Below are 18,584 nucleotides of genomic sequence, written 5' to 3'. Positions count from 1 at the left end.
AGTGTTTTTAAATGCATGTTGATATGAAAATTGTCACAGTACAATCTAACAAAATTGTTTCAAATGAAGTTAAAGTCAGCAAAGCACTATTACAGCCATCTTAATGGAAAAAAACAAAGGAACACTTTTTTGCCAACCCGATATTTATAGCTCTGATCATAAATAACAGGATATCCACCTAAAAATGATGTGAACAATGGGAGTTTGGAGTTTGGTTTTTTCCCAAGTGAGACATCAGGAGATGTGCCACCCCAGGGTGGTTTCAGGAGCTCCCCAGTGTCAGGGAGCTACATCAACGTCCCACCTGTTTATTTGGCCTGTGCCTTATGACTACAAGAGGGCTGCAGCAGCTCCCTGTTTGATAACTTGATTTGAAAATCAAAGCAGAAAGCATTTTTCTTACTAGATTTCTTATCATTAAAGAAAAAAATCTTTCCTAGAAACCTCCAGCAGGTATCCACTGTGTCTCATCACCAGAGACACATGCAAGGGAGTCTAGGAAAGCAAGGAGCCAGAATTTTTAGCTTCTATGTAGTGAGACGATGGCTCTAACAGCAGGAAAAAAAAACTGCCACACTTCCCACTCTGTGGTATATACATTACATCCGTGCTGCGGCCACATCTCAAGCTGAAAGGCTTTGGAAACTGGCTTTAGCTCCTGATTCCCCTATTTCTTCTACTTACGATGCCAGAAATCCTGCTGTCAGGACTCTGGAGACCTCAGATTCATCTCAGACTCCTTCCTTTCTCTAATCCCCACAACCAATCAGTATCCAAGGCTCCAAATCATCTGTCCCTTGTCAGGAAGTCTCGGGTCTCTCCTCTCCTTTTGGTTCTAACCTAAAATATTGATTCAGACTCTTATCACTTCACAGCCAGACTAAGGTACAAAAACCAAACCATTCTGCCTTCATCCTAGATACCGCTTTTTCATGTTTGTAATTCAGAAAACTGTCGAGGACTCCCCCCATGAACCATGGAAGATAGTTCAAAACCTTTAACCAAATCCTTAAGGTGAGCCACAAAGAAAGCAGACTTTGCAGTTAACTGACTTGTGTGATATTTGGCTACTAACTAAACTCTCTAAGACTTAGTGCATTCTTTTACAAAATGGAAGAGATGGTAATACATAGTACACATGGTGTCAATAAATGGCAGTTATTATTTTTTTCTGTCATTCTTGTTATTAGGTAACAGGCACTCTACTATGTGTTAGGACATTTGGTGCCTGCCCTCAATGAGCTGATTTCAATTGGTAAATAAAATTCTACTATTCCATTGGCTGAATTCACCTCTAATCCACCACCCAATACCCATTTTATAAACAATTTTTTCACCTTTCTCTACTTAAGAAGAGACCTAAGGGTAGAAACACTTTGGGCTATGCTCTTTTCTTCAAGGAAGCATGCTCCAAAATTCTAAAACCTCATTTTGTCCTCAAGAAGACCTTCACTTGCTTTGAGGCCTTAAGCCCTGGTTCATGTCTTGACTCACTCCCTCAAAGCACACTAGGCTTCCAGAAACTGTCAACAGTATTTATTTATCTTCATCTGACATCTGTGCAACTTCCAAAGGCAGAAATGAAAAGCCACGTGGTAGCCGTTTGTTTGCTTGTGCTAAAGTTAGTTGTTTTCTCTACATGTTAAGTACTGGAGATGAAAGGCCACATCAGGGATTAAATGGACATAAAAATTCCATTCTTCTCACTTTGCTATTATCTTGTGACTTCGCTTTTTCATCTTCAGTATTTGATTCCTCTTAATTTGACTCTTTACCAGTTTCTACAAAACAGCTATCATAGAAGACAAAAAATATTGTATTATAGAGCACTCATTCTCTGTTTTTTAAAAAAATAATAAAAGGTATGTCTTAAAGATAAGCAAGATCTATACCCTGCTGATCCACATAACGAATGCTTCCACATAACTACTGCTTCCTTTGCTCTCTGAAACTATCCAAGTAGTGAAAGGCTGAGACAATGCCTCAGTTCACCAGTTCATTTTGGCAAAGTGCTGGCAGGGAGCCGAGCCCTGTGCTCTCCCTCCTTCCCCCAGAGCTCTGGCCAGAGGCAGGTGTGAGAGTTTCCCACATTTCCAATCTGCCCAGGAACACTTCGTGGTTAGGCATACTGACTCTGGAACCAGATCACCTATGTTCAAATCATGGTTGCGTGACCTTTTACAAGTTTCTTAACTTATTTGTGTCTGAGTTCCCTCAGCTAAATTAAGGATAAAAACTGATTGACCTCATAGGGTTGCCATGATAATCACACAAATTGATACATGTAACATGTTGATGGCATTACCCGACATATGACCAGGAGTTATGACAGTGTAAGCTGCTGTTAGTACTAACACTCTTTCCCTTGGCTTGGCCACCTGTCAACAGTCTTGATGGCCTGCTGGAACACATCCTGAACATTCTCCCAAAAGTCTCTATTCATAGCCTCCAGCCAGCCTGTGAATCAACCAATTTTATTTTGTGGAAGAGAGTCCATGGAGAATAAATGGGGAATGCTGGATACAGTAGGGCTAATGCTTTATTGGGGTCTTAAGAAATCTGGACAATAAAAATGAAAACTCTTTTGCTTAAAGGGGAGTCCATATTTTGTTCTTCTCTGATGAAACCACATTCTCCTTAAAAGTCAAACAGCAACCCCTCACTGCCCACTCTTTATAACTTCCTTCTCAAATATACATGTCATTAAGAAAATTGGTAGAGTTGGCACAATTCAAATGGCTTTGGCTTCTTAAAAATCAGACTTTTGACAAATTTATGAATCCTAGGATTTCAAACCTAAGCTAATGTTCACTTTGCCAAATAATAACCACCGCATCTATGTAGAAAGTTACTCTTATGATTAAAATATGGTCAACTTACTAAAATCTTTCTGGTGGTTCTTATTCTCACTAAGTGGCCTCACTTTAAAAACACAAAATGATATAATTTATATACTTAAACAATTTTCCTCCAATACTGTACGTTCTTTTTACCATCCTTGATAATACCTCTAATAACACAATACAGAAGCTAAGAATAAATTCAAAGAAGCATACTACGACTTCTTCACAGCTCCAGGAAAAACAACACAATTTACAAGGCACATAAAAACCACGATGACACACGTATTAAAAGTCCTTTTCATCCAGTGGCTATAAAAATACTTCGGCTGAATGATCTGTGCTTCGGGTCTCTTAGCTCACTAAGTGGCACTAATGAAAAGCAAAACAGCCAAAAGGAAGAAGGATGGCAAGAAACTAAGAGAGCAAAGGCCTTAGAGTAATCTGAAGTTGGCTCCATCCATGCTTTGAGAGTTGACGAAGGGAAACAGGGAACCTCTGTTTCCACTCCACAGTTCCAGCTTGCAGTGAATACTGTCTGTGTTCCAAGTGCAGTAGCAAAATAGTAAATCAGAGTGAATTCAATGTAAGTATGACCCCATTTGAAGAGACTGAACATTTAGTACAATTCAATTTTCTGTGGTTCACCTGCTGGTTCACAACATAGCTGGGAGTGGAGGCTGGAAGGTTGGTGTAGCACCCCGAAGTACCAGCCATGCCAGACATCCACCATTAATAAGATGACTTTTAACATAATAGTTACTAATGGGGACATTTCTAAATTAAAAATTGCCTTTCTCCCCAGCAATTCTACTCCTAGGTATATAATCAAGAGAACTAAAAATATATGTTCACTTGGAGAATCTATACATGAATGTCCATGAGAGTATCATTCATGATAGCCAAAAATAGATGTAAGTCAGATATCCACTAACAAATGAACAGGTAAGTAAAATGTGGTATGCCCATATAATGGAATATAATTTAGTGATAAGAAGAAATGAAGTACTGACTCATGCTAAACCATGGATGAAACTTGAAAACATTAGGCCAAGTAAAAGAAGCCAATCACAAAAGGCCAGATAATGTATGATTCCATTCCTATGAAGAGCCCAGACTAGGCAAATCTATAGGGACGGAATGTAGATTGGTGGTTGCCAGGGGCTGGGGGAAGGGGAGAACAGGGAGCGGACTGCTAATAGTTTTTCAGGAAGTGTGACGAAATGTTTGACAATTGCAGTGACAGTTGCACTACTCCGCAAATATGCTAAAAATCACTGAACTGTACACTTTAAATGGGTGAATTGTGTATGTGAATTATAATTCAATAAACTGGGTTTTTAAAGTTGCTTTTCTCTCTTTGCTGAATAGATTATTTATTCAGTGCTCAGTACAAATGAGAGGGTTAATGGTGAAGTATATAAGATACACAGTGGACCTTTGTCCTTCACAAGGGATACTTCTGGAAACATTTCCAAATCACCAAATAAATGATTACCACTAGAGCTGAGACATTGCACAACCACAGGCGATGTCATTCACTCTGGACTCCATATAAATGGTGTTCCCAGGAGACACACAGAGCAAGATCTCATGGCTGTCCAGGGTGGTCTTGGCACCACTAAAACACTAGCATGTAGCTTTTTTTCCTGGAGTTTTCCCTCCCCATCACCACCACCGAAGAAGCAGTTCTTTTTTTATTTTTTCTATGAGAATGATTGAATGTGTGTCAATGAATTGGGATACAGATGGTGGTCAGTTAGCCAGGCTACATGGGTTACCCCCAGTAGATGAAGCTCTACAAGAGAAAGTTCCAGTCCATCCTGCTGCCTTGACCCCATCTCATTCAAATATTTAGGGTAGAGGTCCTAATCCATCAGGTGATTATAAATTGCCAGTCTTATTATTTATAGGCAAATAATCTTTTCCTATACATTTTAAACATCCTTTTCAAAGTATACTAATCGCCAGCCACTGTCTGCTTTGGCTTTTTTGGACTGCCAATTAAATATACAACTTTCTGTGCTTCTGAAGTAAATGCAGTTAGCTATGCAAACACTTATGTTTACCGGTCAAACTCCCTTGTGTTCACTTCCGCCCCAACCAGCCGAGATAGAAGCTGCTGATCCTTACACAAGCGATGGCACACACATACGTTCTTTTCTATGTTAGAGTGACTGGGAAGCAACTAGTCACATCTAGAAAACTCCTATATGTGTTTGCTTAAGGGGAAAAGAAAGCAGACAATAATCAAAATGACCAGACTGAGGCCATATATAGTATCTATGCAAGTGAATCTTATGACTCTAGGACTAATTCCCTAAAACCATGCCTTCTCTTCAGTTTTTTACTTAATTATTGTGACACATTTGAGATGCATAAGGCACAAAGAATAATGAAACCTCCCTACGTTTACTACCACCACACCTAAGCAGCGAATACTGTGGAAGCCCCTGGTCACTTTATTCTTCTCTTCTCTATATTTTCAAATGACTTGCGAAAGACAAAAGGTGATGCAGTTCTGAACTGCAGGACAAAGCATGGGTCACAGCCAGGCCCACATTCTGCAGAGGTAGTGCTGCCTTTTATAGATCACTACAGGCATTTCCTAACCAACGCTAACTCCACTCCCCTAGTCTGTTCTGCCTGGATGTCTCAAATACTCACTACTGGTTCCTCTTTGATGCTAAAGCATCAAAGCCTCTGTGCCGAGGTGAACAAACATAGCTAAGCCATTTATACCAGGCCGATAGATTCATGAAAACACCCTAAGTGGCTACATCCCTGGATATTTATTTCTGAAACAAAGTGCCCCCCAAAATTAAACATATAATTGTTTTCTCATAAGTGTCCTATCAATTTTTCTGTTTATATTTGGAAAAAATAGTTAATTAAGAGTTTATCTACTTTCTATTTCTTCTTACCAACTCTAGCCAAAGAGAGCTTTAGGTCCTCTGTTTTACCTGGAAAGAAAAAGACAGCCAGAGCCCAGGCCATTTGCAGGTGGCTGGTGTCAGTGAGAGGCAGGAAGGTGAGGACATAAGGAAGGGAGAGCAAGGGATGGTTGACTGCTAATCTGACATCTCAATGGTTGAGTCCCAAGAACACACAGGACATTGACAGGAAACAGAAAACTGACTACAGCGGGGTTTCTATGTGATCTGAGGAGGAAATGATTTCTTCTGGTATTTAATATTTACCGTGAACTTTTTGTTTATGATGTGGGGTTCCATCTGCTAACAGAGACCTGAAGGAACAGACACGGGGAAGTTATATTTTGGTCAGCAGAGTAGGGAAGAATAGGTGGAAGGCTGCAGTGCTTTCTCAATGTGACAGGTCTGGCGGGCAGCATGAGAACTTGGTCCCCCAGAAGGAAGTGGGGGAGGGGGGAGAGACAAAAAGGCTGGCCCTGTTTGCTTTCTCAAATGTCAGGCCCACCAGCCAGGCTCTGAATCTTAGATTGTAATCACAACCCTCTTACCTTCTGCTAACAGATGTTGGGTTTCCGAGTCACCACATCTTGACCACATTTTTGTAATCTGAGTAAAATCCCTGCTATTAAAAAGAAAGTTGAAAGGCTGCTCCTGCTGAACTGAAATCAATGCTTTCGAGACCTATTTTTTGATTTGCCTTTTGTGTCATCTTTCTATATTCCCTTTTATAATGAGCTTTAGTGCTCCCTTGAAGTAAAAGAGAATGCTTATTAAAGGCTTTGGACAGAAAAAGAACCACCTGGCACACTTTACCGTGTATTTGTATTTCGCTTCTTCCAAAAACAATGAAAGATTAATTTAGAAGAAAAAATGTGTGTGTGTGTGTGTATATATATATATATACTCACATATATACCAATCATACAAACCACATATGCACATATATAATAAAGTACAAGGAAAAATTATGACAATGATTTTAAATTTCTTAAATTAATACAGTCACTGTAACTGAGCATTATGCATGGTTTTCTGCCTCCAGACAGCTCAGGCAAAAACAGAAAAAGGACAAGTTAGGCAAAGTCTTGCAACAAGAGCAATGGTTTATTTCCCTAAGGAAGAGGTGCTGTCCTTCCCTTTTGCCAGACATCACATTAAACCAAATCTTTTTATTAAAAAAAAATGTTTTATTTTAACTGTTGTTCAAGTACAGTTTTCTGTCTTTTACTCCACCCCCAGCTCACCCCCCACAGTGCTACCCACATCCCTCCCATTTCCACCCCCCTTAGTTTTTGTCCATGTGTCTTTTATACTTGTTCCTGTGAAACTTTCTTCCCCTTTTCCCCTGAAATTCCCTCCCCTCTCTCCTCTGGTCACTGTCCCCCTGTTCTCTATTTCAGTGTCTTTGGTTATATTTTGCTTGCTTGTTTGTTTTGTTGTTTAGGTTCCTGTTAAAGGTGAAATCATATGATATTTGTCTTTCAACGCCTGGCTTATTTCACTCAGCATAATGCTTTCCAGTTCCATCCATGATGTTGCAAAGGGTAGGAGCTCTTTCTTTCTTTCTGCTGCATAGAATTCCATTGTGTAAATGTACTATAGTTTTTGGATCCACTCATTTACTGGTGGGCACCTAGCTTGCTTCCAGCACTTGGCTGTTGTAAATGGTGCTGCTATGAACATTGGGGTGGATAAGTTCTTTTGGATTGGTACATTAAACCAACTCTTATTTAGAAATGTTGCTTCCTGTCTATCTTATTTCAGCCATATGAACTAGCAAAGATATATTTCATGAACATTCTCTTCTATCTTTAATCCTCACTCATTTCTGCAAACTCATAGATATTGTAGTGGAGCCTGTCCCAGTTCACCAGCAGTCACACACGTAGTAAAAAACCATACCACATTCTCAGAAGCATTATCTTAATGCACTAGGTTACACATGGGGGATTAGAAAGGAAAGGAGAGACGACATGCCCCAATTCTTAATCTTCTGCTATTTCTGCTTAAGGGAAAAAAAGACACTTCAGTAGGGGAAAAGAAAAAAAGCCTTATACACAGCAAATATTTAAGACAGGACAAAAGGTTATAAGGTCAGATCTTTTTAAAGCAAAGTTGATAACCACATAGGCCCCTGGATTTATTTGCAGCTCTTTTTTAACCAAGCAACAAAAATAGAAGGGCTCAGCAAAAAAAATCCAATATCTGGAGATGAATTCAATTTTGTTGCCACTAAGCTGGTTTACAAGAAATGCGGTAATCTGATGCTAAAGGCCAAGTCTCTTTAATAATGAATGGATCAGCATTTAGAAAACTATAGAAAACAGATCCTAGGCCAGACCTTCAGTCTTCAGCAGAGGCCAGATAATTGAAGCAAATGGCTCTGGGAGCCTAGATAGAATAGAAAGATCATCTCTCCTTGTGTATGAAACACACATGCTTCTCTAACCTAACTGGTAACTGACACATTCAAAACAAAGAGTTCTCAAACTACTCTGAAAAATTGCTGCCTGCAGATTCAAATCCCAGAGTCCCCACCAAAGTCCCCCCCGCCCCCCCCCATATGCTAGTATTCAGCGTATGCCTGATTTTAGAAATATTCTGCTGGCCCAGCTGCTCTAGCATTTTTTCATATGACTATGCAGTTCATCAGATTTACATAAAATAAAATACAGTTGTCCTACAGACAAGATGGTAGATGGTGTCATGTGATTTCTAGAATAAGCAGATTTCTTTAGAACAGCACTGTTCTGTGTTGATTAAACCACATGGATCCCAGGAAATATTGTAGAAAACACTAGGAGAAGTCACCACTAAATGCTTTCGCATTCACTATAATTTTTGCCTGCCATGGAATATTAGAATAAAGAAGGCTGGTGTAAACAATGAATTTGCAGTTAATGCATTTTACTGAGTGTGCCCTTCTGAAAAACTGCACTGAGAAAGTTAAGTGTTAAATACAAGTTGAAGTGATTTGATTTGGATTCCTTAACATTCTATTTCAGCTTGTAGTTTTCAGTCCAAAAAGCCAACATCTGCTTTATAAGTTCTCAAAAATGTCTGGTAGCATATACTCAAAAAGCAATGTGGGAAGGAGGTATTATACATCTTATTCACTAATATCTTATTTCACAGTACATTTAGTAGAGCTTATATTTCTAAAAATGCTGTAAATAGCTAACTTTTTCACTAAAGTGGAAATAAACTATGGTAAAATACGGGCTAAAGACGTCGTCCTCTGTCTCTGACCCAGGAGTCTTGTGTCTTCTGCCAATGTCCTTGAGACTGTGGCAGGTCCACTCGCTAGCTTGTTAGTAGGGTGAACCCTCTGATCCACCCCAGTTCTTGAGAAGTCTCATCAGATTATTGCAATGTAAGTGTCCTGTTGATACCTGGACTGACACAATAATATATTTTCCCTTTCCTATTTCCAAAATCAAGTATGTGTATTAGTGAACATGACAAAAACCTGGCTTCCATCTTCCAATAATTACTTCTTTCTTATGAAAGCAAGTTATACCTAGGTCTACAACATTTTTGTATTATTATGAAGGTTTATATAATCTAATTTACCAGGCTAATATGGTCAAGTGCTTTGGAAGAAACTTTCTAAAATCATATATCTTTCCTAATACAAAACTAAACTGCTAAATACAAAACATTCTCTAGTACAAAGTCCATGAAAGACGTAGAAACGGTGATGAAATGATGCTGGACTAACTTTCCTGAACCACACTCTACTCACATCTCTCACTTTCTCAATGACCTTCAATGGTTCTCCACTGCCAGCTGCCCAGCCATGGAAGCCCTTTATAATTTGATCACAATTCATACTTTCAAATTTGTTTCCTATCCTTTCTTCATACTTTTCTTCATACTTCATACTTCATTCTTTCTTCTATAATTTAGTCAAATATAACATTAAAATCATGAAACCGTCCTATACTTTACATTTTATATATCTACCTTATTGAGGTGTAATTCAAATACATGATACTCACTGTATGAGAGCATACATGTCAGTATTTTTTAGTGCATTCACTGAGTTCTGCAACCATTACCATGATCTAATTCCATGTCCTCCATTCTTTTATGTGATTGGTTAACAATCAACTGTACAGATATACCATGTTTGATTTAGCCATCAGTTGACGAACATTGGGAGTTTTCCCCCATTTTTTGACTATTCCAAATAGTGCTGCTATAAACATTCATGTACAAGATTTTGTGTGGACATACATTCTCATTTCTCTTGGGTGTATACTCAGGAGTGAAATTTCTGGATCATGTAACTATGTTTAACTTATTAAGGAACTACCCAATTGTTTTCCAAAGTGGCTATATATACCCCACCAACAATGTATGAGGGTTCCAATTTCTCCACATTCTTGCCTCCTTATTGTCTGTTTTTTTCCTTACAGCCATCTTAGTGGGTGTGGTACCTCACTATGGTTTTGCTTTGCGTTTCTTTGATGACTAATGATGATGAGCATCTTTTCACATGCTTGTTGGCCACTTGTTAGAGAAATGTCTATTCAAATTTTTAGTGGGGTTATATGTCTCTTGATTGTTGAGAAATTTTTAATCCCTACATGAGGACGTGTCCACTGACTTGAGAGAGAGGGGAAGGGAGGAAGAGAGAAAGAGAGAGGAAGAGGGGTGTTGATGAGACAGGGAAGCATCTATCAGTTGCCTCTCATATGCACCCCAGCTGGGGACTGAACCCACAACCTAGGATGCATCCTAACCAGGAATTGAACTTGTGCCTGTCAGTCCATAGGATGGTGCTTCAACCAACTGAGCCACACTGGCCATGGCTTTGTTGTTGCATTTTAATAGTTCTTTTTCTTTATTTTAGTATTTTCAGCTTTACTGAGCTATAATTGATTAATGTAATAGTTCTTTACACATTCTAAATATTACACCCTTGTCACATGTGTGATTTACAAATGTTTCTCCCATTTAGTGGATTGTCTTTTCATTTTCTTGATAGTGTCCTTTGAAGCAAAAGTTTTTCATTTTAATAAAGCCAATTTGTCTATTTTCTTCCTTTGGTTTCTTGTGCTTTGAGCACCCTAGCTAAAACACTATTCCCAATTTGAGGTCACAAATGTCCCATATTTGTTGAGATATAATTCACATACCGTTCTTAAAGACTTCTTAAAATAAATAAAACACATATGCCAAAAAGTACAGAGAACGTAAATGCATAACTTAATAAATTTTTATAAAACCATCACCCAGGTCAAGAAACAGAGCACTGCCACACCAAGTCCCCCTCCATGAGTCTCAAGTATAACACCCTCTCCTCCCCACAACAAGATTGTGGTTCTTGAAGGCAAGTCCAAAGTTAGATCCATCTTTGTGTTCAAACAGCATGTATCACAGTACTCTAGGGCAAATATTGAATGAATTAATAAAGAACAGAAAGTTAGTTAATTTTACTATCTAATAGTATCTCCTGTAAATTTTTAATTGGTGAAGGGGTTTAAGTTATTGCACAATGCTCTGGCTCTTAATCTCTTTTTTGGTTTTTTGTTTGTCTTGCCCCAATCCACCTTAGAAATGAGACATATTTTGATCAGTTAATGGCTCATTCTAGGTGGGAAAAGGAAAATAATAATATTAATATTAATAGTAATAGTAATAATAAAATAGCTAATAGTTATTTATCATATGCTTTCTATATGTCTGAAACCATGCCAAGCATTATATCAATTTTTGCAACACCCTTAATGAGTTATCTATTTTTATCTCTCTCCTCCTTCACTCCCTGCCACTCCCTGTTCCTGTATTTTTACCAACACAAGCACCAAGGCTTAGCAAGCATAAGTAATGTGCCCTGGCCCACACAACCAACAAACAGCAGAGACCTGATGAAGACCAGACCACCTGACTCTAGAGCATGAAACAGCTCTCAACTCTTCCCAGGCACTTCTGGTGCCCAAAGTACCTGAGAGCTGCCCTTAGAAAAGATGTTCACTGGATTCTTCGTGTCTCTCACAGATGTTCTTTCCCATGTACGGAGCTTTAGAACAGGAAGTGTTCAATAAATGGTGTTTATTGTAACACATTTTCTCATTTTTGGATGTTGGGCCCTGACGCATTCATATGCCACTTTCTGACTGGAACAGCAGGCTCCATGGGCGTTAGGACTGAATAAGGCCCCTCCCACACTGGGCAGCATTCCAACATCTCTGCTGTTGGATTTTTGACATAAGGCAAAGCACGTGGCCATTAAAAAAGAAGGAACTAATACTTATAAGAGATAAGTATCTTCAGGTATCCTCAGAACTCTGATTCCATAAAAAGGTACCCATATCGGGTTCAGTGCCACTTGGTCAAGAGAGACTGTGCCTTTTTGTTACGCAGTCAAATGCTCTACCACTGAGCTATACTCCTGTGCCTTTTTGTTATAAAGATAAACAATGATTCATAACAAAAATGGAGTTGGGTATCATACATAGCACACACACCACCACCAACAACTACCTCTTCTTAATAAGACACAAACTGAGCACAAGATATAAGAACCTAATATCCTCGGCAAATACGTAAACCAGCACTTAATGTGAGTGTAACTAACCCTCAACTGAAGGACTCTCCATTAAAGCCATTGCTTTCTGTTTGTGGCATTACGGTGTTACTGACAGGTCATCACCTGATCATGGGGTGTTTGTCTCATTTATGGCACACAAAAGTGAATGTAGTAGATGAATTAAATTCTGCCTGAAATGTGGCATGCTAAATTGTCCGTGATTGGCTTGGTGGCAGTACTCTAACAAAATAATGAATTCATTCTGAGCCTAGAGAACACATCCTTGGCAAAAGGCATTTTGGCATTTCCAGCCTCATTCGTTAAGTGAGGATACATTTTCCAAGAGCTTCATTAGCTGTGGAAAGTGGGGGCAGCCTAGTAGGCTGTGCAATTATCCTTTCAGAGCCAGGTCAGTCCTGTTCCAGAGGCTGTTGTGTACAAGGTGGCAATGCAATAGCAGTTTTCAGCTCCGTGAAAACCTCTCACCCCAACAAAACAGGCCATTTTTATTACTACTTACACTGACTGTATGCCATTTTTTTCTTTCTGTCCTTGTGTTTTTCTTAATACTTATTTTGCTACCCAAAAGTGTACCTCTAACCCATGACTAATTTTTATTTAAGCTTTGACAGTAACTTGTTTTCCAAGGTTGTATTAAAAGGACTGTTCCACAGAGTAGAGTGAATAACATTTCCTATCTTTTGAAAACTGGCTTTCAAGTACCTAGTGTTTTGTGGTTTTCGAAGTACTTTCACATACAAAATCTCACTCGATTCTCACAGAAAACCTATGAGGTAAACAGAGGAGCACAGTGGAGTGAGTAACTCTGAGTCGGGTCAAATCGCTTAGTCACTAAGTCTCTTTCTACAAATGCAAAATGGAGTCTATAACAGGACCTACCTCACAGATGGGTAGGAAAAACTAAAAGATTCATGCATAGAGCAGTATGTTGGGTACATATTGAGTTCTAGTTAAGAGTTGGCTATTACTTTTGTTTTTAAAAAATGTTTTTAAATCTCTGTATCAATGAAAAGTAAAGCTTTAAATAAGATCTTTTCAGAATTTTATCAGATAGAACTTAATGGACCATTCTTGACATTTTTCATCTTAAATCTCAAGCTTCTTTTTAATAAAGCTTCATATTTTCAACTGTCTATTATCTTATCCCTTCAAATTAAAGCTGGCTTTATTCTTTGCCCTGTTGGAATCTTTTCTGACCCCAATCTTCTGACCCATCTAAAGTACTGAGTTAAGTGTTTTTGCATCACATAAACAAAAGCAAAGACAAAAACCACATGATCATATCAATAGATGCAGAAAAAGCTTTTGATAAGGTACAACACCCATTCATGACAAAGGCACTCAGAAAAATGGGAATAGAGGGAGTATTCCTCAATATAATAAAGGCCATATATGAAAGACCTACAGCCAACATCATACTCAATGGGCGAAAACTAAAAGCTTTTCCACTAAGATCAGGAACAAGACAAGGTTGCCCACTTTCACCGCTTCTATTCAATATAGTATTAGAAGTTCTAGTCACAGTGATCAGACAAGAAAAGGAAATAAAAGGCATCCAAATTAGAGAGGAGGAAACAAAACTGGCATTGTTTGCAGATGACATGATAGTGTACATGGAAAATCCTATAGCCTCTACCAAAAAACTGCTCGAACTAATAAATGAATTTGGCAAAACAGCAGGTTACAAAGTCAATATCCAGAAATCAAAGGCATTTTTGTATACCAACAATGAATCAGCAGAAGCAGAAATCAAGAAAAAAATCCCATTTGATATAGCAAAAACAAAAATAAAATATCTGGGAATAAACCTAACCAAGGAGGTAAAAGACCTGTATGCAGAAAACTACACAACACTGAAAAAAGAAATCAAGGAAGACACAAGCAAATGGAAACATATACCGTGTTCATGGATTGGAAGAATTAACATCATCAAAATGTCCATACTACCCAAAGCAATTTACAGAGTCAATGCAATACCTATTAAAGTACCAATGGCATATTTCACAGACATAAAATAAACACTTCAAAAATTTATATGGAACCATAAATGACCCCGAATAGCAGCTACAATGTTGAGAAAGAAGAACAAAGTAGGAGGGATCACAATACCTGATATCAAACTGTATTACAAGGCCACTGTAATCAAAACAGCCTGGTACTGGCATAAAAACAGGCATATAGACCAATGGAACAGAACAGAGAGCCCAGAAATAAACCCAAATCTCTACAGTCAATTAATATTTGACAAAGGGGGCAGTAACATAAAATGGGGTAAAAATAGCCTCTTCAACAAATGGTGTTGGGAGAACTGGACAGCTACATGCAAAAAAATGAAACTCGAGCACCAACTTACACCATATACCAAAATAAATTCAAGGTGGATAAAAGACTTAAATATAGGCCAGGAAACCATTACAGCCCTAGAGGAGAACATTGGCAGGAAAATCTCAGATATTCCATGCAGCAATATTTTTACTGATACATCCCCTACAGCAAGGAATATAAAGGAAAGAATAAACAAGTGGGATCTCATCAAAATTCAAAGCTTCTGCATGGCTAAGGAAAACAGTATCAAAATAAAAAGAGAAGCAACAGTTTGGGAAAACATATTTGCCAGTGATACCTCAGACAAAGGTTTAATCTCCAAAATATACAAAGAACTCACATGACTCCACTCAAAGAAAACGAGCAACCCAATTAAAAAATGGGCAAAGGACTTGAACAGATACTTCTCCAAGGAGGACATCCAGAGGATCCAGAGACACATGAAAAGATGCTCGATATTGCTAGCTATCAGAGAGATGCAAATTAAAACCACAATGAGATACCACTTTACACCAGTCAGAATGGCCATTACAAACAAAGAAACAAACAACAAGTGCTGGAGAGGTTGTGGGGAAAAAGGGACCCTAGTTCACTGTTGGTGGGATTGCAGACTGGTACAACCACTATAGAAAACAGTATGGAATTTTCTAAGAAAACTAAAAATGAATGTGCCTTTTGACCCAGCAATTCTACTGTTAGGAGTATATCCTAAGAACCCTGAAGCACCAATCCAAAAGAACCTATGCACCCCAATGTTCATAGCACCACAATTTACGATAGCCAAGAGTTGGAAGCAACCTAGATGCCCATCGGTAAATGACTGGATCAAAAAACTATGGTACATTTACACAATGGAATTCTATGCAGCAGAAAGGAAGAAAGAGCTCCTACTCTTTGCAACATCATGGATGGAACTGGAAAGCATTATGCTGAGTGAAATAAGCCAGGCTTTGAAAGACAAATACCATGTGATCTCACCTTTAACAGGAATCTAAACAACAAAACAAATAAGCAAGCAAAATATGACCAAAGACACTGAAATATGGAACAGGCTGACAGGGACCAGAGGGGAGAGGGGAGAGAATCACAGGGCAAAAGGGGAAGGACTCACATGAACAAGTATGGAGGACACATGGATAATAACTAAGGTGAGGGGAAGAAATGGGAGGAAGGTGGGGAGCACTGGGGGGAGGCAGGGCTTGGAATATAAGACAGAAAACTGTACTTGAACAAGAATTAAATTTTTTAAAAAGTTAAAAAAAATTTATAAGTTAAAAAAAAATTTTAAGTGAAAAAAGAATAAAGTACTGCATTAAGAGATTAGAGAAAAGAGGGAAAGGAGATAATTAAGAATTTAAATGGGTGTCCTTGCCCCTAAAGCTTATTATACACCCTCCAATCAGCAGCCTTTTACTTTCTCTCCACCTTCTGATGCCCACCTTATTCTATAAAGGTTGACACTGTAAGTTCTGGAAAAAGTGAACTGTGACCTATAGTCACAACCAAAATTTCCTTTATTAAATATTGAAATACTTCTCATGGCTATATCTCCACAACAAATCAATGTAACAAAACACTGTACCACCTTAAATTAGAAATAGCTTTAATGACATAATCTTGTTTAATATAATGTGTGAATTTTTATACACTCACATACATACATATATAGATCTGAATGAATATATATATACACACACACACACACACACACACATATATATATACACACATATATATGAGGGAATTATACAAATTGTACAAAAAATCCTAGTCAAGAGACAAGAAATTCTACTATTTGTTTGTTCTTTCCAAGAATGCTACAGTGAATGTCCTACTATGTACACCACTGTGTACATGAGTGAGTATTTCTATCAGTTCAAACCCTGGAAGTAGTATTGCTGGCTTAAACAGAATGTAGAGGCTGCCAAAATGATCTCTGTGGATGTTGTATCAATTTACACTTCCAGTAGTAAAGCATAGGAATACCCCCTACATGTAGAATGTTTCACCCCACTTTTTCCAAATCTTGCAATAGGAAAGGTAAAGATTAATCCCAGCTTACTACTTTGCCTGGTAGTTGAGGGCACACTCTTAGAGAAGGCTGGATCTTGTCCTATAAGCTCTTAAAATGGTCTTTTTGTGCTCCTCTATGTTAATTCAAATATTGTCTGTTGTCTGTATTTCCTCTTGTCCAACCTTCTAGAAAAAATGGATTCAATTCAAATCAAGCCCAAACTCCTCACTTTCATTTTTCAAATTAGGTGTTGGAAAGTAGGGGCACTCCTTGGAAGTCGGCCTTACAACCAAGTCATTTCTTTAAGTTCTGGATGTAAATTCTTCAAACCAGTACAAATGAGGATTCAGAATGTCTCAAGGCTAATCCAAATAAATCAAATTATGACTAGGTTTATGAAAGACTCATTTTGAGTCTTCCTGTGCTTCCCTTTTCTCTTCACTTAGTTCCTTGAAGATCACCAATGCAGTTTCAGTGTCTTCATTGGTAAGGTCTCTCAGACCCTGGTTAGAATTAGCAAAGTCTGTAGGGACAATCACCAAGTACCTTGGCCTTTGCTTGCTCTAGACTGGAACTCATTACCGGGCTGCCCCAGGTGTTCATCCCTCTTACCAGCATTTGCTCTGTCCTTTATGGTTCCATGACCATTATCTTTCATTCATAGTTTAAAGTCAGACAGACAGCCTGGATTTCACTATCGGAGAGACCATGAATAGGCTATGTGAGCTTGGGTTAATTTAACTTCGCTAAGCCTCACATTACTTATCAATAAAATGGAGATGACACACTTCTCTTTCTGGGTTCTGGGGAGGATATATGTCATCTAGCACAATGGTTAGCACCAAGCACAGAGGCAACAAAGAATCATTTTCTTGTATTACTCTCTTAGCAGAGAAGGAAAATACTACTTTAGACTTTTACTTTCCCTTAAGCCTATATTGCCATTGCATCTTCAGCCCCAAATCCAGACATATTCCTTCCTTGTCTCTTATGACTGTTAAAATGTAAAACTAAACAAACAAAAAGCAGATTCTTTTACTGCCCTTAGTACTCGGTTTCTGTTGTAATTAGTTTTATTCAGTTTATTTCTTGCAAGGCCCCTGCTGATTCTGGACTTATTGTTAGAATCTCCCATGATTACATTCACTATTAGTATTGACTGAAAGCCCAAAGCATCCAGGAAACAGCAGGGCCCCTTCTTCAGCACTGGGCAAAAAATATTATAGAGTTGGCTGTGCCTCAGTGCCCACGGCTTTCAAACACTGCTCTCAGTTCCTGAGAAAGGCTGTCTGCAAGGCAGAAGACACTTAATTCACACAACTGTTTCTGCAACCCGGATCTCTCTCACTAATAACAGTACATTGCAATGTTTTAAAAATTCACAAGGCAAGTTAGAAGAGAAGACAAAAGAGGAAGAATATGAAGAAGCAGACACCGTGGGAGAAGAGGAAAATAATTTTGCTTTTGGTTGATCTGATTAGGCTGTGATAATGTCCTCTACAGAACTGTCCATCACTGCCTCACTCAGGTCAGACGACAGTCTGACCCGCACGCCTAAGCAACAAAGGGCAAACAATGCCAAATTCGATTTTAGCTGATCCTCAAGGGAAAGAAGAAATGCTCTTGAAGGAGCCTGTTGAGAGCACCACATGAACCCCACAATTTTCACTTTTGGCACGTTAGATATTGTGTTAACGCTTTATGATATAAAGCAGAAAGCAAATGAAGAGTAAAATAAAGAGACCACAGACATACAAATGTGTAAATGCTGCCCAGTTTCCCAGTTTCTGCTCCCAACCCCTAGAATTTAATCTCATCTCTGTTTCTACTTTAAAATTTAATTTCCAAAGAGACAATTTCCCACTTAAGGCATCGGTGTTTTTCTAGGAGAAAAATACCAACTCTATTCGGGC

General features: G+C 38.5%; 1 protein-coding gene across 2 annotated transcripts in view; it reads right to left on the bottom strand.

The window, feature by feature from the left end:
* Positions 1–18,584, bottom strand: part of SHROOM3 (shroom family member 3) — a 283,783-nt gene that overhangs the window by 240,031 nt on the left and 25,168 nt on the right. The window contains exon 1 of one of the 2 annotated variants that reach the window (XM_037050995.1): positions 5,804–5,896. The exons of the other annotated variant lie outside the window; for it this stretch is intronic. Within the exon in view, the coding sequence (XP_036906890.1) occupies positions 5,804–5,881 (78 nt within the window). The 5' untranslated portion in view covers positions 5,882–5,896. Of the gene's footprint in view, positions 1–5,803; positions 5,897–18,584 lie in introns of those variants that run through there. 2 annotated transcript variants of the gene reach the window in all.

This window comes from Sturnira hondurensis, unplaced genomic scaffold (genome assembly GCF_014824575.4).
Source record: "Sturnira hondurensis isolate 20B ecotype Veracruz unplaced genomic scaffold, ASM1482457v3 Scaffold0007036, whole genome shotgun sequence".
Classification (NCBI taxonomy): domain Eukaryota; kingdom Metazoa; phylum Chordata; class Mammalia; order Chiroptera; family Phyllostomidae; genus Sturnira; species Sturnira hondurensis.
The sequence above is the reverse complement of the archived record's forward strand: the minus strand, read 5'-3'. Positions and strand labels throughout refer to the sequence as shown.